Raw genomic sequence first — 27,555 nt, 5'->3', positions numbered from 1 at the left:
CATCCTGGTTCACAAAAAACTGCATCTTATTATTAATGGTTCTGATACAAATGAAAGATCTGCAAGTGGAACGAATGGGAAACACACAAGTAAAAAATACCTGTTGAACACGGTGGGGTCAAGTTTTTGTCATCTTAATTAATCATATAGAAAGTCAAAATACTCAAATTGTGTTAAAGGATTTCCTCCTATATGGAAAAGTTGTAACTAAAAGGTTGCCAAACATTTCCTCCAAAAAGGAAAATCATTTTCTCAGGTCAAATCAATAATTAAAATATGCCAGAAAGAAAGAGAAGAATGATATTAGCACAAGCAGAACTAAATAATGACCTGTCCAAATTAAACAAGCAGCATTTATAAACTGTAAATCACCATTTCAGGTGCTGTCAATGTCCACAAACTTAATGATTTGACCGGGTTTTCCATGCCAAACATTTATCATCGATATATATTCAGAAAAAAGCTTGTTCGTCGTCAAAGATGGACAAAAGAAATGACAGTTTTCAGTGAAAAATCTTGCTGTGGCCTGTGTCGTATAAATGTTGGATGTGTAACAAGCACGCATGCAGAAATCAGAACAGCCTGTCTAAGTGCGTTAGGTATTCCATGACGTGGTGCGGCTTCACCCCTCTGTCCTCCACCGCCACCTGTCTGCCTAATGAGAGACGCTGTCCCGCCGTCACTCCGTGACGCCGCTGCAGGTACGAGACCCTGCTGTGCAGCAGGAGGTGTTTAGAACATGGAACATCATTTACCGATCCTGAGAGAGAACACATTGTACAAGTTGTGGCAGGATACAAGAGGAGCGCGTGCACATGCGTGTGCGAAAAAGCGCGCACACACACACACACACACACACACACACACACACACACACACACACACACACACACACACACACACACACACAGAGGATTCTGTCTGCTGTAAATACAGTATTTGGGTCTTCCTTTATGTGCCCGTCTTCCTGAGCGGTGAGAGGCAATCAGGCATAAGGCTGCCGTGACTGATCGTCTCTTGTGTTGCTGTCCATGCTGCTCAATATGATGTGCATCCTTAAGCCTTGCACCGGCACCACGGCAACAAAAGACCCTCTCACGGTCTCCCCGGCTCGCACGCACAGGTGCATTCGCACATTTACATAGTGTGTGGACTGCGATTGCGGACGCATACAAAAGTGACAATTCTCCCAGTATTTGCCGCTTGTCAATTTGGAATGTCAGTCCAACAAGTGGGAGCACACAGCTGACGCTCGCGTGTATCAAATTCAGTGTGTGAATGTGTGAGCGCAGTTCAGTTAAGAAGAGAGAGACAGAGAGTGAGAGAAACATCCTGTACAGAACTGATGCTTTGCCGTCCCTCAGGTTTCACAATATGGGTCAGAGATGCACAACTGTACTATTTTTGCAGTCTATTTCATTCTGCTTCACTAACAAATTCAGGAGCAACCTCATTTTCAGAGAGAAGCAGAGGAAAAAAAAAAAAAAAACTGGTTTGAAAAAGTCTCACCTTAAATCTGTATCCTGGGATCCGTGCTGCTGCGCGGTGACCGCTGCCTCCTCTTACTCTCTGAGTCTAGGAGGATTGGTTCCTGCAGTGGACTCCCATCCTGGGGTTTTGTTGTGGTTTCAGCTCAGCTTCTTTCTCTTTCCTCCCCCTTTTCGTCTCTTTGAAAGCTAAACCGCCCCTCACTTCCGCCGCGGAGAAGCCCTCGGCGCCGAGTGTGAATAGAGAGAGATAGAGAGGTAGCCCTCTGCCAGGCGCCCAGCCTCCAGCCAGCCGAGTCTATATCTGTCTGCACTCTGTCGTTGGGTCGCCAAGCTAAATATGATGATCTTCAGCAGCACTTCAAGGCTAATTAGTCAAGTGAAGGGATCCACGGGCTTGGTGAGGGACCCCGCTTCAGCACAGTTGCCAGTGGATGTGAGGAGAGGATGAGAGCGCGGAGCGAGGAGGAGAGGAAGCATGTGTGTGCATCTGTAGGCATGTGTGTAAAAGGAAAAGGAGGAGAGGCAAAGAGGAGAAGGAGGAAAAAAAAAAAGCTGAGAGTGGGCTGAGGGAATAAGAGAATGAGAGAGCGGGAGTGGAGACACAGAGCATGTGTATGAGAGAGAGAGAGAGAGAGAGAGAGAGAGAGAGAGGGAGGGAGAGAGGGGGGTGAGTGTATGTGTGTCAGAGGATGAAGCAACACTGTGGCTAAAATGGTAGACAGTGTGCACTTTAGTACCTCAGGAAACCTCTCTGATACAAGATTTGCTCTGCGCTCCTGAAAGTACATGGCGATGTGTCTGTATCTATGATGTCAAGGAAGAAATGAAAATAGAAAAAAAAGCCCCCAAAAATGTGGCATAACACCAGTCTTTTGTGCTTGTATGAGTCTGTCTTAAAGCAATCTAAATGACAAAGTGTGAAAGTGTAGCCAGAACTGCAACACTGGAGAGTCAAACGTGGATTAATGAGATGTGGTCAAGCGGAAAAGAGAGGTTCACCCACCCCAAGTGCTGATGTGGGTCGATGGCCTTGAGCTGCAGGTTCAGCTGCAGTTTTTGGCTGTTTATCTGTGACACTGGGTTGCATAATGGCCAGGGTCTGTTCTTTAGCGCATTCTGAGTCCTTCAGAGGAAAGACAGCTGGAAAATCAAGCTGATTAGCTTTTTTGGTAAAGCTGCAGAGGCAGAGGTGGACTGCCGGACACCAGGAAATCCCCTGAAGACATTTATCTACAGGTCTGTGCTTGATGAGGACTTCAGCCCTGTTGAAAACAAACAAAGCAAAAAGTGGTCACATACCATACAAATGAGCATCTGCAAGTCAAGACGGGCCAGAGTTTTATGCTAATATTACCATTTTGCTTCCATTAAATCAAAGACAAATTTAGTAGAAAACGTGTAATTTGATAAGATATCTTCTCAACAATTAAAATGTGAAAGGAAGTTACTGTACCTTCGACACCAGATTATGATGGTATTGAAATTTAGATTAGAAAACAAAATATAGCATGTTAAGTAGAGGCTTCCCAAAGTCAAATCAGCTGAGTCTGGAACCATCTCCATCTTTCTAGTCCCTATTTGAGGCAAAGCTAACCAGATGCCTCTTTCAGATTTCAGCAAATCTTACCGAAATCCCTGCTTGATCACCATTACCCGACTAACTTTGTGTTTTAGGTTAACTGGTGACTTTAAGTTGTCTGTAGATGTGAGTATGACCTGTCCATGGTGTATCTACCAACCTTAAACTGGGTAGAAAATGGATAGCTGTTTCCTGCAATAGAAAACTAAGAGGATGCTCTTTTGAATGTTTGTGTCCCCGATGGCTCTGTTTCACTTCTCTAATTACCACACACAATAATACATCGCCGTAGTCGATGACCACTGTGTGGGCCACTCTATTTGTGACTGATTCACTCATCAAGGCCTGCTGACGCTGGCGCGTAAACAGTGTTTTGTCTGCTGAAACCTGCAGAGAAACGGATTTATGTGTTAGGCGCATCAACGGCTCACAACAAAAAAGAAGCAGCAATAAAACATAGGAGACAAAGTCCAAAACATGCAGCCATAAATACAGGTATAAATCGAAGGTTGCATCAATCAGACACTGGTAATGCCAACAAAACTGCTGCGAATGAAAAATGCGACACATAGTGAGACATTTTTTTGTGCAGCTGTTGGAAATATAAATTCCAGGGGTAATGATGGGTTGCGTCTTCCTATACAAGCAATTTTACTCCACGAGCGACAGAGAGAACAAGGTCAGCTAATCCTAATAATAAATCTTATTAGCGAGATGGACAGTGATGGAGGTTTCTGCAGCTATCCACAACTGCTTTTACAGATTAATGCAACTATTAAGGAGCAAAAAAACTGAGTGCTCTTCGCCCTTTAAAGTGCCTCTCCACTCAGAGGCAGATGGAAAGCTCTGCCACAAACAGCAACAATGCACTAAGCATGTAAAATTAGACGATATCGCATCAAAATAAACAGGAGAATCTCGGCTACAAGAATATAAGCTATTGTCACGTTACAAACACATAAATTACTCAATACCAAAATTGTTTTTTTGTCAATGCGTCAACACACTTGCAATATTTTGAATCCTCTTGCTCTGCAACACACACAAACCATAAACAGAAGCAAAAACCTGAAAAAAAAAACACCACTAAAATACAAAAGTTAAAGTTTTGATGACTATATTGGCGTCCTTGATTGAACAAAGCAATGAGCGACACTTATTGTTGTGGTCTAACTCTCATTTTACAGTTCTTGGATGGCAAGTCTCATCTTCTCGCATATCTTAGACAAAACATGCATAATCAGGCATAAACAGCCATCAAATCTCCATCTTACTGAAGCGGTGCGGAATAATCGCGGCATGGTGAGGCGACGCCATTGAGATAAATGAAATGTAAGTAGGAATAAGTGGGGAAGGACAGCTGCGTGGCGGCATTACTCTTGCTGGGCCAAATTCCCAAGTACATCTCTATTGGTAACAGACGTGGAAGCCAAACGTGTAAGGAAACAACTGCATGAAAGCCGCCCACCCTTCAGCTGCACTCAAACAAATCACTCACAGCTGGAGAGGGACCGCAGACCACTCATAGCAAAGTGTCCCTTTTTTTTTTTCCTGAGAATGACTGATCAAACCACGTGCTGCCACAGATGTCATTGTTGCCATGGTAACTCGCTACATTGAAAGAGTGAAATATCAAATAACATCAAGGAAACACACACGCAAATTAAAAGTAGACACGCAATAATGAAACAAGCGCCTCTTCAAATTGGTCTTGCATTAAAAGACACCAGAAAAAAAGAAAAGAAAAAGAAAGTAAAGGGGGGAAAAAATGGACATAGCTAACCAAGCTCAATGATGACCTTCTGGGACACACACACGAAAAAAACTGTGATATGATATATATGAGACTACGGAGCCCCTACAGGGACATTTCGAGGGGAAAAAATAGATGCCAAGATTCTTGTGCGCACAAGATACGGCAAAGAAAATAATCTCAAGACACAACTCCTTCAAAATAACTGATCCAGTTGCAACGGCGCTCTCACAAAGGAGCTGTGTTTCGCAAAGATATGAGGCTTTCATGAAATACCATTACCTGGTTACTGCAAGGACATGGAGACAACCTACAGCATATTTCTATGGCCACATTAGTATCTGTCATTTACAGCCTCCCTGAAGACATCGACTTTATCTGCACCATCGGTTTAACTCACTCCCAGCTTTTCCGCATCTCGTTCTGTGAGGGCTTGACATGTATAGCAATGCCCGTCTGGCCCTATAGAGCGACGCATATGTGATCATATAACGCTGGTATTATCGTGCACTACAAGACTGTAAAGACTGAGGGGAGTTGTCAAAGTCAAGGGCGAAGCAGCAAAGGTAAGACACAGTGGGACTCTGTAAATAGAGCAAGTACACAGTGGTGGGCGTGTGCAGCCTACAAACAGTGAGACACACACACACACACACACACACACACACACACAGGAGCGGCAGAAGCGCACACTTGCAGTACACCTGTCCTCTTTTGACTCAGTTTTTTACCTATTTCCTCCGGCTGCGTCCCTGGAAATGAAAGCTCTGACCAATCAACATGCATGGATTTTTCTTTCTCCATCCACCTTCTGCACCGCTTTATCAGCTTAGGCTTCTGTTCTGTTGCACACTTTTCAAAAATGATTAATGTCTTTTACACAGTTTAGTTTTTTTTTTTTTTTGTCTTCTGCTTGATATATTAAATGCACTCATGGATACATAAAAAAGGTTTCATTCCTAATTTTTATCATCTCATCTAATTTGGTTGCATTTACTTTGATGTTGGGAAATCACTCAATTATATAAAAAATGTTGATAATTCCTGTCCAACTCAAAGAGATTTAAAAACTTGCTGCAAAAATACAGGAGTAAAGAAAACAGACATTTGCATCAACAAGCACCAAAAGAGAAGAAACAGAACAAACTAAGTGTATCAACAGCATATTAGCTAACTTTGTTTTGTAAATCATCAACATAGTTGTAGTCCTAGTGGTCACAGACTTCCCCCTGTGAACTTTAAAGTCACTTTTTCAATATTTGCTCACGTAAACTTGACCATGTGAATCTTTGCCTTTGTGATGATGACACACGCTGCGTGTTTTCTGTGTGTGTTTCACTGTATTTCAGCTCTTTGTTTGAGGGTTTCAGCCCACAGTTTCTCTACTTCTGTTCACTGTCGCTGCTCGTGTCAGCACTGTTTACAACCAGACAGCTTGGTTCAGCAGAAAAAAAGGGATCACTGTACACTTGCTGTCCGGACCAAACAGCAAACAGACCTCAAGTTCGTGTATTCATGTGTGGCGAAATCACATTTTTTGTCACTTTATCTTTAACCCATCTTTTTTTTTCTCTCTCTTTCTCTCTCTTGCTAACATGATCCCAGAGAAGACTTTCATCCATTGTTAACATGTTTATGGCGTTTGTATTTTCCCTCATGGTGTTGTTTTTTTCTTTTTAACACTATTTTCACAGGCTGCATTGTGCTCAAAGACATGCCCATGAATGATACATGTTGTACATACAACACAACATTCAATGTTGTGTACCTCACATCATAAGGCATTGATCCTGCTCTTTTTTTCTGTGTATTGTAGCTCTGGCAAATAGATGTATGGCACAAATGGTGCTTTTTTTTCTTTTTTTTTTCAGTTGTATGCTTTGCAAGCACATACAAGCAAACAAAGGGCGGCGTTCAGAAGGTGCTGGTGCTTGTACACATGAATAGGCCGTCACAAAAGCCCGTGCACACACAGCATTCTTACGCAAAGGTTGCCATACCGCTGAATACTTTCCGCTACAAAGAAACACACAAAAGACAGTGAGACTATTTGCCATATTGCTGAGAGAAAGTTGTGTGATCTGAGCCAGGGCGCTCGCACTACCCGGCTGCTGGTGTGAAGACTCCCTCTTGTCTTGGGGAATCAGAAGTAGGCCGAGTCGGTAGATGTGCTCATTTCATATACTATCACTATGGATCACAGCCAAGGACGTTCGTGCTTCAAACTGCCATGCTAGGGAGTTGCAGACATAAAGAATTAATCAGATTTTTAGCAAAATGGGATTATAAAGAAGATACAGCACGAGTCAGCTGAGATGTAATTTACTTGGCTAAAAAAACTGACCATCTCTAAAGAGCCGGTTACACGAGTAGTTCGGGGGTTCATATCCCACATTTGGGGAAATTAAAAAAGCAACTAATGGTGGAAAAATGAGGCTGAAGTATATTGTAGTATAAATGAAATATGAGTGGGATGTAATGGAATATATATAAAAATAGCTTGGCCTATTTTAATTTGAAGGAGCTCTTGAGCCGCTGAACCGATCCCCGGCTCCGTCCTTGAAATCACTCTCCACCTTCAGTGGGGTCAGCGAAAGGCACCACATGGCAGGAGGTAATGTGGAAAACTTTATGTGAGCTTAGTTGTTCTTCAAAACGCCGTTCAGGGAAAAAAAAAAAAAAAACGTACCACTGCAGGTGAGGTGATAGGTGAAATATCATATTCTCACCTCATTCAGTCTGAACAGCCTGCGGTTTCTGCCAACATAAGATGAGTTCGCCTGAGAAGATGTGCGTTGCAGAAAGAGGTCATCGAATACCTGAGGAGATATGCCTGCCGTTTAAATTAAAAGAATTCTTCCTTCAAACCACAAATGTGGATACTTTTTACGGAGAGCAACAAAGTTGGATTCAGATTCAGCCTCTTTAGCACTTCATCCGTGGCAGGGGTGCAAACAGGACAGGCGTCGTGGCGCACACGCTCAAGTGTCAGTCTGCAACTAACAAAATAACTGCACCCTGTAAAAAAACACTAGTTTAACATGTGCACCAGTCAAGTTCAACCCGTTTAATAAACAGGATGAACAAAAAGGTAATGGAAGTTTAACGTTACATAAAGTAAATCCAGCCAACAGCAATGTTCTTTTCTCTCCGTGCTGTCCCTAAAGTGTTGTTATTCATTTTCTACTCAGATATTCTTTTCATGAATATAAACTGAAGTTGTACTTGTATTGGATGCGATTGCCACTGGGTAAAATCATTGTAACAGTGCAATTTCAAATTAAAAATGAACAGAAATCACCTCAAAGTACTCAGTAGAACAACCTGAAAGACAACTGCAAATATTAATAAAAAATCATTTTACAGCATTTTTTAATCTTTAACGACAGGTTGTGACTTTAAATTGAACTAAAGAAGTGGATCTTTTTTTTTTTTGAGGCATTTGGAGGCACACTGCTCTGTAGAAAGATGCATTACATTCAGTGCACTAATAGCCTGATGAGACTTTAATATGAGGATTAAAATCTTCTAAATTGAATGGCAAAGTACTGAGTACGTGCAAGACTTGAACGTTGATGAAAGTAGTGATATTACAGCGGTGTGCATGTCAAACTTTTCTCCTGGGAAAGAAACCCAGCAATCACAAATAATATTTCTTGATAAAGCACTCTTCCTGCTGGTAGCTTGAATAAACAGTCTAAATTCAAGGCAACATACTGACTTTATTATAATTGTTACGAGTGTGCGTTGGCTCAAACAAAATCAAGAAGAAGTTGTTTTTCAATTGTATTTTCTGCACATTATGTGGGACTGACCTGTTTTTTCTTGTCACATGGAAGCTATAAACTCTGCAATTAATTAAAGTACTGACAACTTTTTAATTTTCCAGAAACATAAACTAAAACTATCTCTGTTTGAAACTGCAATCTTTGTCAATCAAGCCTGTTTCTTGTGCGTTTCTTTAAACGTATTGCATTATAGCAATAGCTGTGGGTCCTACTGTTTTAGCTGTTACCTGTTGATGTTAATGGTAACATTAGTCTTTCCTTTGATGAAAAATGCTGTTGTTGTTTACATTTGGCTTGCTTGCTTCAGTGTAGCTGTGGATGGCACAAAATATTCCATTAATCAATATAAAATGCTCATGTGTTTACTTTGTGAACCTTCCACAGCTAATCAGGTAAGTTTGGACTTTTCTGTTTAGAGAGGCCATAGTATTGGTTTCTGAAGAACACAAAACGACTGACTCGTGACTATTGGTTATTTAATAATAGGAGTCTGGCTTAAAGGTCATCAGCATACTTTGAGGCCTGCACTCCCAACAATACTTCACTTTTCAGTTTTACTATAGTAAAACTGTAACCATTAGGGCGAAGAATTAACACACTGCCTCTCTCTCTCTCACACACACAAGATCATTTGAAACCTTTCACTCTGGGAGTCTCAGGCTAAAGCATGTCTTTGCAGCTTGTCTTGCAGAAACAGGAGCATGCGCATGCAACTAGTTTGCGTTAGACTTTCAACATTAACTTCACACTGACTGAAATGTCTGAAGCTTCACAGCTGCCTGTGATTCACCCTGCATCCCCCTCAGTTGGAGGCTCATAATAATATGCCCTTATAATAAAGCAAAAAAAAAAAAAAAAAAAAAAGCATCTCAACCTGTTGCCTCTGAGGAAAGCTGTTTATCCGCTCTGCGGCCACCGGCAGTGACAATAACAGGAAACATGAGGCTGCTGCTGCTGTTGGAGGGTGGAGGCTGGAGGTGGAGGCTGGCCTCACGGTAATGACTGGAGTCAGGTAACCGGCGGACGCACCGACGGGCTTTGAGGCGCTAAAAGGAGGCGGCGAGAAGCAGGACGCCTTCAACTTTTCTTCTTCTTTCTTTTTTTCCCCCCCTCCTCCTCCTCTTTCACCGCCGATGCTGCCACTTTTAGTTTCGGGGACAAAGTTTCGCGGCGCCGGGGAAAGTTAAATGTCCTCTCGTGTCGCCGCTCGGAGTGGAGCCAGCGCCGCTCGGAGGACTCAGGTGTTCGGGTCACAACTTTGCGCCGCAGTTTGCTGCGTAATAATAAGCTGAGCTGCACCGAGGATCCGCTCCCGTTTGCGCTTCTTTTTTCAGCCCCCCCCAACAACTATTTCCGCCGTTCTCTTGGTTTAATTTGACTTCCTCTGTTTATTGGAGTTTCGATATCAAGCGGACGAGTTTGAAGCGGTGAGTACATTTTCTGAAAACCCCAGTTTGTCGCCTCTGCGCGGGTCCGGGTGAAGGCTCGCTGGTGTACGTGGTGGGCTGACACCTTTTGATCCGGGGCCAGGGGCTGGAAATGAACCCTGCCCTTCTCTCACTGAAGCACTGCAAATTTAATGAGTGATACGTTTTGGTTTGATGTTGTCAGAAATTTCAGTACTTTAAACGCTCCAGTACATTAAACGCAACTCCCCTGCACGTGCGTGTGGTGTGAAGTCCCTGGTTTGAGTCTAGTTTGCATGATCACCCCTGTGCATGAACAGGTTTTCTCTGCATTTTCAAATATATTCCAAAAACAGAGGTATGGATGATTGAATCATGCGTGTGATTGTCTGTATCTCTGTTTGCTCACTGTTTAAGACTTAGTTTTCAGCTCAGTCACCCTTCTGAAACTTAATTGAATTGTGAGAAGTAGAAGATGGATGTGCTTCACAATATACAACTGCAGACTCTGCATAAATTTATGCCATTATCCTGTGGCTTTATGTTCTTTATACAACACTCTCTAGTTTTAAAGTAGGGGTGACAGACACATTTAAGTCCAGAGGTCACGTATCCAATTTGCATCTTGTAACATGAAAGTATTAAAACAATTAAATACATATTTTAGTCCCACACCTAAAGTTTGGCATTGTTTTACAACACGCGCGTTTGTGTATTCGCCTTCACAGTGTGGTTTTGATGCTGATGGTACTTTACAGTCAGTGCTTTACTTTGCTTTTCCTGCTGAATCACTGATCTCCTGGCTCTCAGTGGCATGGTATGTCCCCCACCCTCATTAAAATGCCCAGTCCTCAGTGCATAAATCAGGAAATGCAGTCAGGCTACTTTTATTGAAACTGTCAAGTCTATATTTTTTCCCCCTTTATGTTGTGTTCTTACAGACCAGGTTGGACCCTCTGGCAGGCTGGCTTTGGCCCCCAGGCCATATGTTTGACAACCCTGCTTTTTTTAAAGGCTAATTAAATGCAAAGCACAAAGTCATCAGCATATTTAGAGCAGTTTTACGATGCAGTCTTTTTAGATGGCAGCTCGATCTTTTGATGCATTTGTAGCTATACTGTTGCTGCTGCATCTCACCTCCAACACCCCCCCCCCCCCCCACACACACACACACACACAAACACTGTGCTGATCAAGATTTCAAGTTGTGTTGATCAGATTATCCACACTTCTTTTTTTTTTTCCCTGACTCCTAAATATGACTCATCTACTTAAGGCAGAACAAACAGCTGCGTTATCACTCTTACCCACTGCCACGCTCGGTGTGTGTTCAGGGTCTGAATTAAAAAGAAAAGCCCGTTCCGAAAGTTGCAAAGCATCGGACCAACACTGCTTAGCATGCAGCTGCGCATGCTGATTTACAAGCAGGGATCCCAGCAGGAGCCTCTGACATGGCTCATCAGCTGACAGGCTGAAGAAGTGGAGGCCTTGAGGCCATATCCAGTGGGTGTTACTCACCTCTGGCTTAATTTGGCTCTCAGGAAGAACTTGCTTTTTCTTTTTTTTTTCTTTTCTTTTTTTTTTTTTGGAAAGTTTGTTCTAACAAGCTTGCTTATGTCTCGGATTTCAAAGAGGAATTCCACGTAAAGGATGTGTGTACAGGATGCATGGAAGTAAAAGTGACTGAGCAGCCAACTGGCGAACAGATTACAGAAAAACGCTGTTTTGTAGCTCAATAAACCCCAGCCTGATTCTGACAGACCCTGTGTTGAATGATTGTGAATTTAGCTGTAGCCGCTGTCAGCTGCAAACAAACCATTCAGCTGTACGACTTACTTATTTCAAGGATATTTCACACACACAAAGACACACTAAATTTTGAATTTATTCATTACATGAAAGGGGAGAGTTGTTTGGGTGGTTTTTTTAGATGAAGAATAACAATAGAGATTTCAGTCTCTCCAGGAAGTTGCTTTGCTGCTATTTCAATAATTAGTTGTAATTAAAGCAATTTTTGTGAATTTTGCACGACCTTGCGATTTTTTTTTTAATTGCATGAAGCTGCAAGGTTAGGCAGAATTTGCCGAGATTGGTTGAATTTTAATTGCTGAAATTGCACCATTGCAAATTCCTGGAGGGACTGAGATTTATCTTATCTTATATCGGCCTGACGTCTGCGTTGAACTGGATCGGTTAAGTTTATATGGTTGAATATTTGTTGTTGGTGTCATTGTTCCAGTGTAAACTTCACTGTGTTGAAATATTCCAGTTTTAAAAAAACCATTACCAAACAAAACAAAACATGTAAAAGAAAAACAAGAAGTTGAGTGATGCAGATCAGGAAGAAAAGCTTATCAAAACAATGCAACAGTCATTTTTCATGAAGCAGGATTTATGTTTAGCCCCTTTTCAGTTAACCTTTTTCCTTCTTTGGCCCAATTGAAGGGGAAAAAAAATGAATAAAACTGAAATGCAGAGTAAAAAGTGTCACCTTGGTATAATATTGTCACCTTTTTTTCTGTATTAGACCCCATAGTGACTCTGTTCCCTCAATCTTCTATGTCTTACTACATTTTCAATCTTGAGCCGTGGCCTGAAAGATTTTTTTTTGACTGTCTTACTTTGTGCCTGGTAGAAAATCTAAATTCTTTGTGACAGAAACTAATTTCTCCTCTGGTAGCGTATTTGTTAGTGTTCAGCCAAAAAGTTTTCCTCTTTCATGCAGACAAACACAGGTTGAAATATGCATCACTTGCACGGCAGTCTAGTTTTGATATGAATGTGCAGAAATCTACCCAAATGTACAAAGAGGAGGAGAGAGAGAGGCTTGAGTGGGCGAGAAAGCTGGTAAAGACAGATGAAAGGACAGTCAAAACTGTGTGGTCGTCAGCAGCACCAATCAGCGAGGGGTTTTTATCTTTTCCTATCGCAGTGAGAAGAGCAGGAGCGAGTCAGACTCTGACAAGGCGATGGGAGATTAAAAACAGAAAGATAAAGGGGAGGAGACAAAAGAGTAGCTGGGAGTGATGAAATCTACCACTTCTTTGCTTGGCAAACTGGTTGATGGATGAATTTTCAGGAGGAGGGACATTCCTCACTGTCAGACCGCCTGCAGCGGGACTCAGTCCGTCCGTCCACACTCTGATACCGGATTCACACATCTTTTATTGCCTCTTACTGCCGGATTGTAACTAGAAACTAGCCCCGGTGTGTTTGTGCACAGATGACGCTCCCTCCCTGGATGTCGTGTTATTATGTCAGTCTCAGAATTGCACCTTACACCCTCCGTCTTCCTGCGAGCTGTGTGTGTTTGTGCAGAGTGCACTGCCCCCGTTTCAGCTTATTATAATGGTAAAACGAGAAATTTGACTCAGATGGCAGACTGTGCACAGAAACGGTTCACCTAGAAACTACAGGCCAGTAAGATAATGGCCGCATTTAAAAAGGTTTCTTTTCTCCTCTGATGGCAGAAAAATCTCATCATTCAAGTTTGTTCCCAAGGAAACAACTGTGGCTCACGCTGGCGAGGAAGAAAAGCTCACAATCACAGCTCAGTGTGTCTGTGGTAATGCCACTGAAATTAGAATAATTTGCCACGCTGGAAGGACTGTTCCCATAATGCATTTATTCTAGTAATAATCATTGCTTTTAGCCCTAACTTTAAAACCAGTAGCGGAGGGATTTATTGATGTCGGTAAACTGAATTCATTGGCGCCCGTCAGGGGCTGTGAGATACTTAAGTCTGCGTCTGTGTCTGTGCTGGCTCAGGATGAGATGTCGACCGGATACATGAGATGCAGCATGCCGTGCTTTGGCTGTCTCAGCCTCGTAACGGAAGACGAGTCCCGTTGGACAAAACTCAGAATTCAATTCTGCCTTTGTCTGAAACCACAGGTTACTTTTGGAGGTCCGGATCGGTCCCGGCTTTCCCTAACAGTTTTATTCTTGCACCTGGTTGAAACTTCATCTATGTAGGGTGACGTAGAGCAATCCTGTATCTTGTCTTGTTAAAGATCTTGGATGACATCCTTCATGGAAATATCTCCGGCAGTCATCATTGGACTGATCGTGTATTTGCCTGCTTGAAAATGAATGTTGACGCTGTCGTCTGCTTTGCTTTACACTCATGCTGATATTTTGAACGTCAAGCCAGACATGCTCAAAAACATACAATATATTCTACATCATATCCTGAACTGCAAGAACTCAAGCAGTCATGATGTCAAGTATTGAAATAACAATGTAAGCAGCAGTAGATGCACGCTTACATTGGGACTTTTGATGTCTTTAAGATTTGTTTCTTCTAAATTACGATGCTCTTTTTCTTGCCCATGATTTACTCCAGCAGTCACTGCGTCCTGCATGTGCATCTGCAGCATCTCAGAAGCAGAGCTGTTTGTTCACTTTGTTGTTTTGGGTCTTTTTTTTTTTTTTTCTAAATTGTTGCGCTTCTCAATTCTTTCTTGTGATCACCAGATATGACATAATTAAAGCTGTCAATCAAACCCGATTTATCACAGTTTTATCTTATACAGTTTGTATAATGTGTGTGTTAAGATTGCCATAACGATAAGTTGTAATATGCTGTACAGCCTGAGGGGGTTCGGTGCAAAACAATGCTTGATTATTAATAACTCCTGTGATGGGTTTTTTTTTTTTTTTTTTATCTTCAAAGTGCCTTTAAAGCTTCAAAACAGGAAGTCCTTCCTCATGTAAGCCAATTACAATATTTTAGTGGTCAGATCTCATGTTAGGTCCTCTTGGAGCTTTTTTAGTTTGAGAAGTGTTGAGTCTTAAATTAACCTGCTCAAGCTTTTCTTTCTAAGCAGATGGTTCATGCTGCGGTGAGGCATCAATCGTACCGGGCTGTGTTTTAATTCAACCGAACCTGACAAGTGTGTGTGCGCGTCCTCAGAATTTAAAGAAGTCCTCGAGAACTTGGGATGACTTTTCTAATTCATTGATGTAATAACAAGAAGCAAAACGAGCTTAGATCTACTTTTAGCACATAGATTTCACGGTGTTGTTAGTGAGCGGCATGATATATGATGGGCTCGTTTCCAGTGCTGGCTGATGCTAAAATGAAGACATCTGCTGAATTGCTGTTGGTTTCCAGGGAGCTCCGCTGACCGCCGTGTTTCTGCTGCGTATTTTGTCAGCCCAAACATGCCAGAGATACCAGACACACCACAGCATTCAGCGCCGAACAATCGCTCTGTCCTTTTGTCTCTCCTTTTTCACCTTAATTAACCACGGAAACTGTTTTTTAGATGACTCACAGTATATCTGTGTGTATTATTCCTCTCGCTTGACTCTAAGCTACAGAAATCCCGTCTGACTAAGAAAGGATGACGTTAGAAAAAACATTTCCCATCTTTAGTTTGCCTTGTCTGTTCGGCCGTGCTGGACTTGGTACACATGCTTTTGTCACCAACAATATATTAATCAAGTATACGAGGACGAGAGAGTAAAGTGATGCGGTGTGATGGTCTGAGGAAATAACTTCATGAAAGATCGGCGCCGTCTGACAGCATAATATTTAATTTTAATGGCTGTCTTGTGTTTGCCTCCATCTTTCTCTCTCATTTCTTGTGAATGTTTTTTTTTTTTTTTTTTTTTTTTTTTTTTTAACTAAGATCACAACCGTAATTGGCTTCTGGCTTATTATCTGTCAACCTTAGAGGAAAAATGATTTAAAGGAGCACAACTTACAGAGTGGCTGTGTTAGTGAAAAAAAAAAATTAGAAAATAAAATTACCATCATCTAACTACATTGATTGACATCCTGCAGGAATTATTAATCAATAGCAGAATATTCCGCTACTTCTGCTCATCTATTATTCATTAAAGAGAAGCAAAAGTAAAGAAAAGCGTCCCGATTGATATCATTTGCCGCTTTATTGTGTGACACTTCAATTAAACAAGCAGTTGGTCACATTTCCTGGGCTTTTTGAATTAGGGTGAAGTGCAATATTGATCATTCTCTCAAATTTGATCCGTTGCACAAAGTAAAAGTCAGGCTATCGGGATTAATAAAGGCGATGAGCAGGCAGTGCTCTCAGTCTGTGGGGATGTGTCGTTTCTATTTCTGTGCGAATGAAACAAAGAAGATGCATAAATGATGCAACTGCAATACGTCAAGCTTAAACAAACACACATGGTTACTAGGTGACAAAGTACGGACGGCTGTTAGGCCCAGCAGAGAGACAACAGAGGAATTTCTCTGTTGCGTACTGTTTGCAGCATCTCCTCTGAAAGCGGCACCTTAAACACAACTCTCATGGTCTATCGTTTTCTTTCTTTATTGAAATTCAGGACATTGTGCAGCCATGTGAACAGTGACCATTTAATAAATGCAACAATGTACTCCAACCTGAAATTTATGATATGCATAGAATTTTATCTGCCTGGCTGCACGTAATGGAAATACGCTTTGAGCGACGCGCACAGAAATGAGTGAACGTATATTGCCTACATTTTGTGGTGTATCTGTGTCTTTGTGCTTGGGTAGATTTCACGGCTTAGCAAAGCCAGCAAGCTTCAGCTAATGTGTGATGTTGTTGTCTAGCTTGTAATGTGGTAAAACATGTCTGAACGCTGCCAATTCAGTCCATTTCCAAGAAAAATACCTGTTGCAGAAAGAGAAAAAAAAAAGAAGAAGTGAAAATAACAGAATTTCATCCAAGATCGAAATATACTGATTTATCAGGCTTATTTTGTGGATTTGTGTTTCTCTGGATTTGTTTTGTGTTCCGGGCAGAAAGGCATGATGTTGCATAAAAACATCAGTTTTCATCATCAGAAGTGCTTTGCTGTTTCTTAGTTAATTATACTGCAAATATTAAAACTCTTCTTGTGCCGCTTTTATTCTAGTTCTCCCAGTCAGAGGTGCTAATCTTTCTGATTTAATTATGTAATTATTGAATAACAGGGGAACATTTGGGAACCATCCTGTCTCTTTCACCGGATCCTGACAGGATGTTGTTTTGCGTCTGGAGCAGCATGTTGTCTTCATGTTGCTTTAACCCCTTTATCTCTGCGCGATAGTGTCTTTGACATATTTTATTTTCTGAAGGTGAATAAGCCATCCCCGTGGGTGTATTGAGAAACCCAAGTGTCACGCCAGCTGTTCTCTTTAAACTGAATAATCCCACACATTTTGGTTTTGTGTAGTTTTTATTAATCAACATAACTAGACCGTTGTCTTTTTGTTCCACCGTTAGTCATTCTGTGTCTCCTTGTCTGAGAGCCGCCCGGGTCATGGCAGTATGTCTTCTCAGAGATGTATTTATTGGGATGGGAGAGAAAACGGCTCCTGTGTGGGTTTAGTAACCCTGATCGAGGCAGTAGTGAAGGGTGAAGTGCTATTGATAGACTTGTTGTTGGCATCCTGCTGTCTTTGGTTATGGGAAGAAAGAAAAAAACACCTTTAACTCAGAACAAATTGTTTTTTTCAAGCAGATGTGGCTGAAAGCACGTGAAAAATAATTCTGGAGAGAGGATTTCAAGAATGTTGCACAAACATCGCTACTTTTCGTAATTCACCGAACACAGCGGGCCCCAGTCATCTGGAGCATTGCGACATTTAAACGTTACTTAAATGACAGTTCTCAGAGAGAGCAGCTCACAAACAGAGGCTGCTTATTTGACTCCCCCAAATCAGCCCAGTTACAACATTTCTGCTGCTGATTCCTTCCACATTCCAAAAGTAGGCATTTGAGGCTAACTGGGACTCTGAATTGTCCTCGCATGTGAATGAGAGTGTGTGGCTGTGCGTCTCGGTGTTCGACCCGTGTGATGGGGGGGAGAAATCTGCACAGTTTAGGGTTATCACTGATAAACCAGCAGTCGGCTTTTCTTCTCAGCGTTGAAAGAAAACGAACTGAAGTGCCTCAGATTAGTCACGTCAGTGAATCTTCTCTATAAACCGTTGGATGGTTCAGGGAGCGATCATTTTGGCTGTGTTTTAGTGAAAACAACAGCAGTGAGTAACCAGTGGTTCTTGTAGTTTGTGAAGGAAAAATGATTCAGATGTTTCTGGGAGCCAGCCTTGGGTTCAAAGCCAGTGATGCCTTGCTCTGTTCAATGTTCTCAAAGGGCCGACTCGATCACCAAGATTTTAGTTTGGATTTTAAAATGGGATGATTATGTTACCAGCTTCGTTTTGACAACCATTTAATGTGGACAGATTCGAAATGTCACAAGAAATCCTGAGAAATGCCAGCCCCAGCTGTCAAATTAGCCCGATCTGTGTTTGGCAATCGATACAGAGAAGTTAGTCGATGCTTTTTAGTGGGAGAACATCAGAAATCCCTCCATAGAGCTCAGATGTCAGATAATTCTTTGAAAAATACAATGTTGATTACAATCCTTAATGTCAAATACACCATAAACATCAGTGCAGTTATCTTTTTTTCTTCTTTTAAATACATTTCTCCTCTGTCCTGCTCAAAAACTAACCTTTGGAAAACGCCGCCGGCTGTCGGTTTGCAGACCAGCGCACTTTCTCATGTGTTGTTAATGAATGGCTTGAATTCACTTTGTTTGTTCAAAGTTAACTATTTCATTGTGCGACTAGACATTTGCGTGACAAACATAAACAGGTACTTAAGTTTGGCATTTTCGGGGCGGGAGAGCTGGTAGTCGGACAGCTTTAAAATCTGTTTTGTCAAAGCATCAAATGTAGGTGTAAAGTATATCTCTGCAGGGCGGCTTCTCCATAGCAACGGATTATTTTTACGGCCTTTCACTGTGGTGTACCAGTGTTGTTTAAATATGAATTTGGCTAAACTGTGTTGTGTGAGAATGTGTAGAGTGTGTGTGTGTGTGTGTGGAATCGTGACTGAGCTGTGAGGCCCAAAAGGCACACGGGCCAACAGGCTTTTGACTTCATTACAATAGCGAAAATGAACCGAGACCGGATTACACCAGTCCTGCATTCCTCCAAACCTGTTTCTCTCTGTCTCTATCTCTCTCTTACACACACACACACACACACACACACACACACACACACACACACACACACACACACACACACGGATCAGTGAAGCAAGCCGATACATGTTTTGCACACTCCTGCATAAAATGCATAGAGAAGACATACGGACTGGACGTTTGTCCTCGGAGTGTCACAGAACTCATCAGATGAAAATAAACCTGTCAGAAGAGAAGAGCTTTGATGAAGAGCAACATGACTGAGTTCCTCTGTGGTTTTTGTGTACTGCAGCTCTCTGGTGAACTAACTTCTGAATAAATGAAGTCTTAATCCACTCGGCTTTAACACCTCTCCCAAATGACACCTTTTAAACGAACTTATGTTCAGTGCAGATTCGGGCCGCAGCCTTTGTGTGGTGCGTTCTGTTAGGTTTACGGGACGGCCGCCTGTCACAGCCTGCTCTCCCGATGCCCGTGGTGAAGAGTGATTAAACTGCAGAGCAGCACAAACGGATAACCTGCAGCCAGAGATTTCAGCGCAGATCAGCGCTGGCAGTTTATGTCAGCGAGGAGAGGAGGCAGGGCCACTCCGAGGTTAGAAAAGGTCACGCTGCCGTCATTTTGTTGGTATTGTGCCAGTGCAGTAGGCCTCAGGAGTTAAACTGTGGTCCACAATCACTTCTGACATCCTGGAAAGGATGATTTGAGTCTATTGAATCCTTGATGAAACCTTGTTCATTTTACAGTTCATTTTATTTACTTTCCTTTGACAAGGCTTTAATTGTTCAAGGTTTTTGATTTGTACATCTAAAGAAAGTGACTTGGATAATTGTTGTTGTAACCTTTGTTGGGGAGACGGTCCACAGCAAGTATGTAAAAAATGGATATTAAAAGGCTTATAAAATTGTGATGTCCCTGATTCTAATAACTCCAGTGCACAGTCTTAAGTTGGTTGATTTGACCAGTTTTTTTAGTTGCCACTCTTCAAACTCTTCAGGATATTCATGGTTGACATTGTTACGCTCTACACCGACGGTGTCGGAATATTGTCAGTCGTCGTGACCTCGAAATCCCTAAATGTCCCGCAGATGTCGAGCTTCCTACCGGCGGCTGTAGCACAGTAGTTGGAGGTACTGTTTCTGCCCACAGGGAGCTGACAGATCGCTGGAGTGTCGGCGTGAACTGGATGTGTGCAGGTAAAAATGTTTGTCGCCGCCTCTCCTGTCTTGTCAGGACTTGTCAGAACAGGTGTCTCAGACTCTCATCGATCTCCCCCTCATCACATTGCTTCCTCTGCTTCTTGTTCTCTCTCTTGTTCCTCGCAGGGTTTTTTTTGTTACCTCTTCATCTTTTCGATTTTTTTGCTTCTTTCTTCCCTCGCATTCCATTTTCTGAGACCAGAAACATCTTAAAATTGCAGGTGCCCGCATACACTATATATTTTTTGCCAGCATCGATTACTAAAGGTAAATATACTGGGAAAGTGTAATTGCCATAATGACACAGTTAATGGCTCAGAAAAACTTTGCCCGCAGTCTGTGTTTGACGTGGATCATCCACTCGTCTGTAATCTTCACTCCTCTGCAGAGCCACACACTCTGAATTCCACCCGAGGGTTAAAAGGCAGTGTTTTCCCTCCTTATCACAAGTACTAATACGTGTCTCACCTGTCTGTGCACCGCGTTTCAGAAGATAAAGCTGTAGATAGAGGGGAATTTGTGAATACCAAAAACACTGAAAGCACAGTGATTACCGGCCCCGCAGCGTCGGGCCGACGGCTGATAACACATTGTCTCCTTTTGTGAAATCACACAAGGTCATGACCGAGTCCACGTACAAACAAAAAGCTGGGCGGTAAACCGGCAATTAGCCGGCGTTTTCATGTTGGCGTGTTTGGTGCTGTGCAGCCATTTTCCACATAATTTCAAGCTGTTGCACCGAGAGCTGTGGCGGTGTGGACGGCTCTGTCAGACACAGTAAAAAGGCAGTTTGACTTGTGTGTCGCGTTGCACAGCCAGGGAGGCTTTCTAGTCCACATCCCCTCACTTCTGCAGAAATATTGTTATTGTCGAGGGCGATGCAATCTGTCCTCCTCTCACTTTGGAGCGACTTCACCAGCAGACAAAACTAAACTCACCCTCTCACGTCCTTCAATTGGATCTTATTTGTACAGGACTAATAATGTAATCATCTCAATGCACTTTTATAGAGAAACACTTTTCCAGATGTAAAACCATAGGTAAGAGTGAAGGAGGAAAAAAAAAAAACTTCACCAGGAAGAATCCTCTGCAGAAAAAGGCTTTCTGTGCATCATTATACGTTGTTGTTAACAGCTGTTTGATCCATATAAAGTGAAAACATTCTGCTAATTAAAGGTTTGACTTGATAACATGTTGTCAGTCTCACTACTGAGCCTGCAAGTGTCACACCTGCTTATCCTCGTGGATTTGCAGTGTAGTTATGTCATTTGAATGTTTTCTGTCATTATCTTTCCACCACTGCTGAAAAAAAAAATGTAACAAAGTGGGGTTATATGTACTTTTTAGGAATTTCTTTATAAAAAAAAGTAGGATAAAAAAATAGAAAATATAATGAGAAAACATTGTAACAAGTTTTTAATAAATCCCACCCGACATATCACATATTCAGCTTGAAAATTGACGCATAGTGAAATAATGTATCTTTGATCTGTGTAAGATGAGTGTTTAAAATACATCTGGAATTCCATCAGTACACGTAAGATCTCCTCATTTATTTACACACACTGACACCTCTAAAACCGAACCAAGATTTAAATATGCCGTTAACCCCAACAGCAACAATCTGACTTCCTCACAGTCGGATTAAGCCGATGATCCTGCGTGTTAATCGCAGTCGGTTGGCCAAGATGACTCACGCAGACGGCACAGTGCGCCATTCTCCAGCTTCGCCATGCATATGTATGTTCCAGATGACCGTGTTAATCTCTGCAGCCCCTCCGCAGATTTGATGACTGGATGACAAGCTTTTTACAAAGGCTTCTCCATGCTGTCGCGTTCGATCTGTCGCTCCGCTTAATGGTTGCGGAACCGATTTTCTTCAAATCCTTCCATGTTTCATGTGTTAAGTGTGCGAGGCAGATGGTGGTTTCGACATGGATCGCGATCAGAGGCTTGTCCGTATTGGGAGCCACTCCGAGGCCAGAGTCAAGCGGCATATAAAGCGACATGCAGCATTTAGACTTCAACCATCTGTACGTTTGAGATGCAGAAGCTACCTGTTATTAGCATCAGAGCTCGATTGTTAGGGTAGATTGAAAGAAAAAAGTTACATGCTGAAGGCTGCAAAAATCATGTCTCTTGAGTAGCAATACACTTTTGCCAAAGTCGGTGTGAAGAGAAACACTGTGGCAGGCGGGATTTTAGATGCTTCAGCAGATCTGGAGAGCCTATTCATGTGCAGACTTGTTTCTTATTTCTTCTTGCATTTTCGGAAGCAACATTAAATGAGAAATGAAGGGCTTCAAATGGAAAACATAATTTATTTTGCACCAGGTGGCATTGCTGCAAAAAAGAAGTTGTCATTAAGGAAATATCCTACAAAGAAGCTATATTTTGTTTTCAGTTTTTGCCTTTTGCAGTCTTGATGCAGAATATTCTCAGTAATTACTGCACACGTCGAGGTGTTTGTGAGATGACAGTCATCAGTCGGCTTCACTTCTGTTCATTGATCCGTGTCGCACAAATGCCACATGACCGTCAATAAAAAATGACCGATGACTCAGCTGTGCGTCCGTCCACACCACTGCATGTTTACGCTTGCTACATGCATGTTACAATTTAGTATTGTATGAAACACAAAGGCACAAAGCAGTACTGTATATGTTCACCTACCCAATCATGAGGTTACGTATTGTTGCATAAATGGACTATAAAGGCTTCAGGTGTTCGTCTGGCTGCTTCTTCCTCTGCACTTTATGTGGCTTTTATTCTCCTTTGCTATAAAAAATACTTGTTGTTTAACCTTTATCAGCTTCATCTTGGATATGATCTGCTCACTTTGACTCATTTTTAAGAAAACATTGAAAATATTTCCTCAAACAAACTCAATTCGAATGCCGAACTGATAATATAACAGGCAGTTTGATTTCCCAAAAAACCATTTATTTTTTTTGCTAAACTGTGTGTGATGATTAATATGATAATAGCTTTAACCCTCTATTTCTTATAAAAACCATGTTTGATATGAAATGAAAAACGATGTAATAACTGTTCAAAATGCCAAGACATTTGATTCCTTCTCATCAACTGACGCTAATCCCAATATTTGCACACATTTGCTCCTACCTAACTGTAGAGAAAACTTGTGCATACATGTACTTGTATTTGCTCAGCTCGTGACGGCACGCTGACAGGTGTTGATAAAACGTCAATATGTACACATGGGGCACGTAGTCGGTTTTTAACCTTTTCTTCTCGGCAAGCATGAAACATTTAGACAGCGTTAGAGCACATTTATTTGATGTAATGAGATTACAGTCAGTTAACTTAGAAGTCAGTCACCGAACATTGAAGCTGCATCAGCTCACATGCACGAATGTATTTGTAGAGGTTGAGATGTATGCTTTGTGCACTTTCAACATCAAAGCTAATAGTAAATGCATTTCCACCACATTGTGCCAAAAGTGACCAAACTGACGTCTTGCAGCCTATTTATTCCCAAAGAAGCTCAGTCAGCCTTCAGATGGAGGTCTGTTGGTGTGTGTAGAAGTATGAAGCGATACTGTGGGCGAAGGCTAAGACCAGCCCACCTCCGGCTGAACAGAGACACTACTGTGTGAGAAAACCCCGTCCCGAGAGGGTATAACATTTAGATTTAATCTTCCTGTTGGAGCTTTTAAAAATCACCTTGTTCGTAACGGAGTGCCGTGCCCGGTACAACATTATCGACCTCTCTTTAATCTTATATACCCACATAAGTTAGGAGTTCAGATTCAGAGCGGATTTGCTCCTTTGTTTCATCACTCGCCTCCTCTCTCAACGCTGTTTAGTCAGGTTGTCAGTGCATTGATCTTGCTTTTAACCGCTGAACACCGGGATGCGTCGGAAGACGTCTTCAGATATTCCCTTGCAAGATGCCTTTGATACTTTCAGGCGTATCTGCCTCTTGTGATCATTTGTGCGAGTTTACCGTACGTATCGGCCAAAGTAGTGCGCCGACAGATACTGAATTGGGAGGTCGATTACTTCCTCTGTGTACAGATTACTGAAGACTCGATATTACTTCAGATTTTCGGCATCGGTCGAAGCTTCTGGCCCGTGAAGTGCAGAGGGTGATAAATGGCTCGGAGTAAGCTTGTGATGTATGTTGTTGATTCTGATAATCCCCAGCATGCTGCAACGTCTCCTGCACTGTTAGCTGTGTGACTTTGGTGACATGAACACACACACACAGACGAACACACACACGCACACACACACACAGCAGTGGAATGCAGTGTTTTCATTCCCTTGAACCGGCCTGTCAATCACAGGAACTTGGCCGTGTGTTGCTGCAGCAGCACCGTCCAAGCTACACAAATTCCACCCATACCACCCACTCGTGTACAGTTCAACCAAACACACAAGTGCAGCATACACACATTTATAGTACACACAAACACACCCGCCGACTGTGTGTGTGTGTGTCAGATTTATTTCCATCTCGATTCGCAGGAAATCCATCTCCAATAATGCAATTTCTGCCGCAGGCTCTGTAAAGCAACTGAAAATCAATAGCTGATGAAAAAGCACTTTACAACAATTCACTCCGTCTATCCCTCAAGCAAAAGACAGATTGCCTCTTTGATTGCCTTCGATTGAAGCGCTATCGAAGAATTTGGCGTACAGTCCCTTTTGCCAGCTGTTTAATTCAAGCTCTTCCTGAACAAAAGCCTGTGACCACAGCAGGGGGTGTGCAGGTTCAGAGATCAGGGCGGATACGATACGATTGCATGGTCTGTGGCGGATTGTCTGACGGATGATGTTTGTGGTTGGAAGGATGAACCTAACCTTGCATAGCAGATGGGCCTGCCTGATTCAGTTCCTAAATCCTGCAGATAACATCTTGTAGCACTCCATAGACCAATGATTTCACTCTGATAAAATTTCACCGGCCCAATCAGGGGAAAGAGGCGGGAGCTGCGGGAGGAGCGGACGTGACGAAAGACGTGACGACAGCGGGAAGCTCGAAAAAGTTCGAAAACAATGGCGGCATGCGGAGCGATCTCCGTGGACACGGCAATATCTGCAGTTTTATAAGAAAGCGACTCAGTTTCTTCTTTGAAAGAGGCGCACAGAACATGACTTCAAGCCTTTTTGTCAGGAAACGATGTCTCCTGCTTCTCAGCAGCAGCGCGCATAAGCTCCGTCACACCGTGGCTTGATGCGGATTGGTCTGTGGTGAGTGTGTCGCGTGTCAATCAGAACGGTCGTCCAATCGTCTTCTTCTTTGGTTCGAACGGTCATCCAATCGCCAGCTACTGATTGTTTTGAAGGTCCCGCCTCTGAAATCAAATCGGAAGAGCGGCTACCCAGATGGACTTGTGAAATATTTCCGTGGCGGACATATGAAACTGTCCATCTGGCGTGTCAGGTTAGTTCGAACCAGCCTTGGGTTGTGTTCTTTCTACTTCTTATGACTCTCCTGGTCAGAAATCGTGGTGTTATTGAGATAAAACTTTTAAAGCATTTAGTGTCCTTCTAAATAGCTTCATTTATTGACTGTTTTCAATTCTGCCATTTGAATGCTGCACTTGAGGACTCTTTCCTCTAGCCAATTAAAACAACAGTGCAGTCATGTTGAGCAGAAACAGATACTGGCATCGTGAAATAAAACACTCAACATCTTACGTGTGTTTATGGTATGTAATGAAGGGCATAATGTAATTCTGCCTGCTTCCCACTCAAACATTAGATTGTGTTATGTACAATAATCTCTCTACTTTCACACCCCCCCCCCCCTTCTTTCCTTCCTTCCTTCTTTCCTTCCTTCCTCCCCACTCATTTCTCGGAGAAATAGAGCAGGAACTTCAAAGAGAAGCAGGGTGGCCAGCGGTCTCACAGCAGTGGAACTGCATCGCAACACAAAAACAAAATGTCACTGGGTGGCCGTTTAATGACTCCCTGCACCCGACACCTCCTCCAATATACCTGAAGCTTTTTTTTTATCAGCTCAGCGTCTGCTGCGTGTTTAGTGACCAGTGGAAGACCGATGCCCTTTCATTATTCCCATTGCCTTCCTGACATACACAGCCTGTTTAGGCCAAACCAGTGCTACATTTCCATCATTTCATCAACTATTTCATTCAGTGAAAGCCCCAATCTCACTGGGTACCAACAACCTGAAAACATAATTTGCAGTTTCCAAAATTTCTAAATAAATGATTTGCACACTCACAGGATCTCACCACAACAGGTCTTTTTGGTAATTGTCACAGATGTCTAAAACCCTACTGAATTATTGCCTGCTCTTCATCCAGTAGCCTCTGGATTTATTTCATGAGTTTCACTTTGCTTGAAGTCTAATGACAGAATTAGTGCTGGACGTGGGAGAGACTTTTGTAATTACACTGCTCAGAGTTCTCAACCTCTCTCACAGTGGTTACACTTCATTCTTGCATCTGTTGCACATGCACGCAAACTGCAAGTGAAACGCGACCTAAATTTTGCGAGGACTTCCTGTAAGATATAAACAGTGACAGTTCATTGTGATTCTTGTGATTAGTCAGGAGTTGTCAGTGAAATCAGGACTGATGATTATCGGTCAGTTTAAGTCAAGTCTTTACATGAGGGTTTTTTTTTTTGTTTTTTTTTTTTTTGTCAATCATTCACCCCAGTCAGGAAATGCGTGCACTGAGGGCTGCCCTGTGTCACAGTCCTGTTTGAGACTCGTGACCGACAGTTCAGGTTTTCTGCTCCACTGCAGGCGCTGTGCATCCTCCGTGAAGACACAGTCAATGACCCCAATATAGCCAGGCTTGTCAAACACACTCTGATTCCTGCGTTTTACTGAAGGACTTGGTCAGACCGGGCATCCCGCATACTGAAAACTCCCTATGAAAGTTTGTAATCTTTACATGGACTGCTAATCTCTGACTTTATCATGTGTAAGCAAGCAAATGGAGATCAACGGGAGGCGTGTAAGTGCTGCCTGTCAGCGAACTCTGATTGTGCTGATTGCGTCTCCCACAGTCTTTTTTGGAAACCTTCGTTTTAAACCCCAGGAAAATGAAATGCTGCTTTTGTGTTCGAGGTGTTTTTCTCAGACTAATGAAGGCTTTTCTTTCCCCCACGCATCTCTGATTGGAATTTAGCTGAACACCACACTACGGTGTGTCGAATTTCTGCTGGACTTTTGATTTTAAAATGGAAAAAAAAAAAAAAAACACACCAGTGTTTTACTGTGTTGGAATAGTAACACTATTGAAGTTTGCTATTTTCTATTCTTACAGTGGACTGTGCACTGCCCGTGTGTCGGAGACGGCCTCAGTCTGAGCCACGATACTAAATGAATCTTATAGTTTTCGTTCCAGACACCCCACTGTTCCTCCATCTGTTCCCACAGAGCTAATGTCACTACACTA

At 42.4% G+C, this 27,555-nt stretch overlaps 2 protein-coding genes across 5 annotated transcripts in view; one reads left to right on the top strand and one right to left on the bottom strand.

The window, feature by feature from the left end:
* The window catches only part of plppr2b (phospholipid phosphatase related 2b), a 47,435-nt gene extending 45,426 nt beyond the window's left edge, over positions 1-2,009 (bottom strand). For both annotated transcript variants that reach the window (XM_030093795.1, XM_030093796.1), the window contains exon 1: positions 1,510-2,009. The gene's annotated coding sequence lies outside the window, so the exon portion shown is untranslated. The remainder of the gene's footprint in view (positions 1-1,509) is intronic.
* A 7,613-nt stretch (positions 2,010-9,622) lies between these two features.
* palm3 (paralemmin 3) overlaps positions 9,623-27,555 on the top strand; it is a 34,870-nt gene continuing 16,937 nt past the window's right edge. For 2 of the 3 annotated variants that reach the window (XM_030094753.1, XM_030094752.1), the window contains exons 1-2: positions 9,623-10,037; positions 20,042-20,149. In XM_030094753.1, coding sequence (XP_029950613.1) covers positions 20,140-20,149 — 10 coding nt within the window. In that variant the 5' untranslated portion in view covers positions 9,623-10,037; positions 20,042-20,139. The remainder of the gene's footprint in view (positions 10,038-20,041; positions 20,150-27,555) is intronic. The other variant, XM_030094754.1, reaches the window with a different exon arrangement.

Source organism: Salarias fasciatus, chromosome 6 (assembly GCF_902148845.1).
Source record: "Salarias fasciatus chromosome 6, fSalaFa1.1, whole genome shotgun sequence".
NCBI classification, from domain to species: Eukaryota; Metazoa; Chordata; class Actinopteri; order Blenniiformes; family Blenniidae; genus Salarias; species Salarias fasciatus.
The sequence above is the reverse complement of the archived record's forward strand: the minus strand, read 5'-3'. Positions and strand labels throughout refer to the sequence as shown.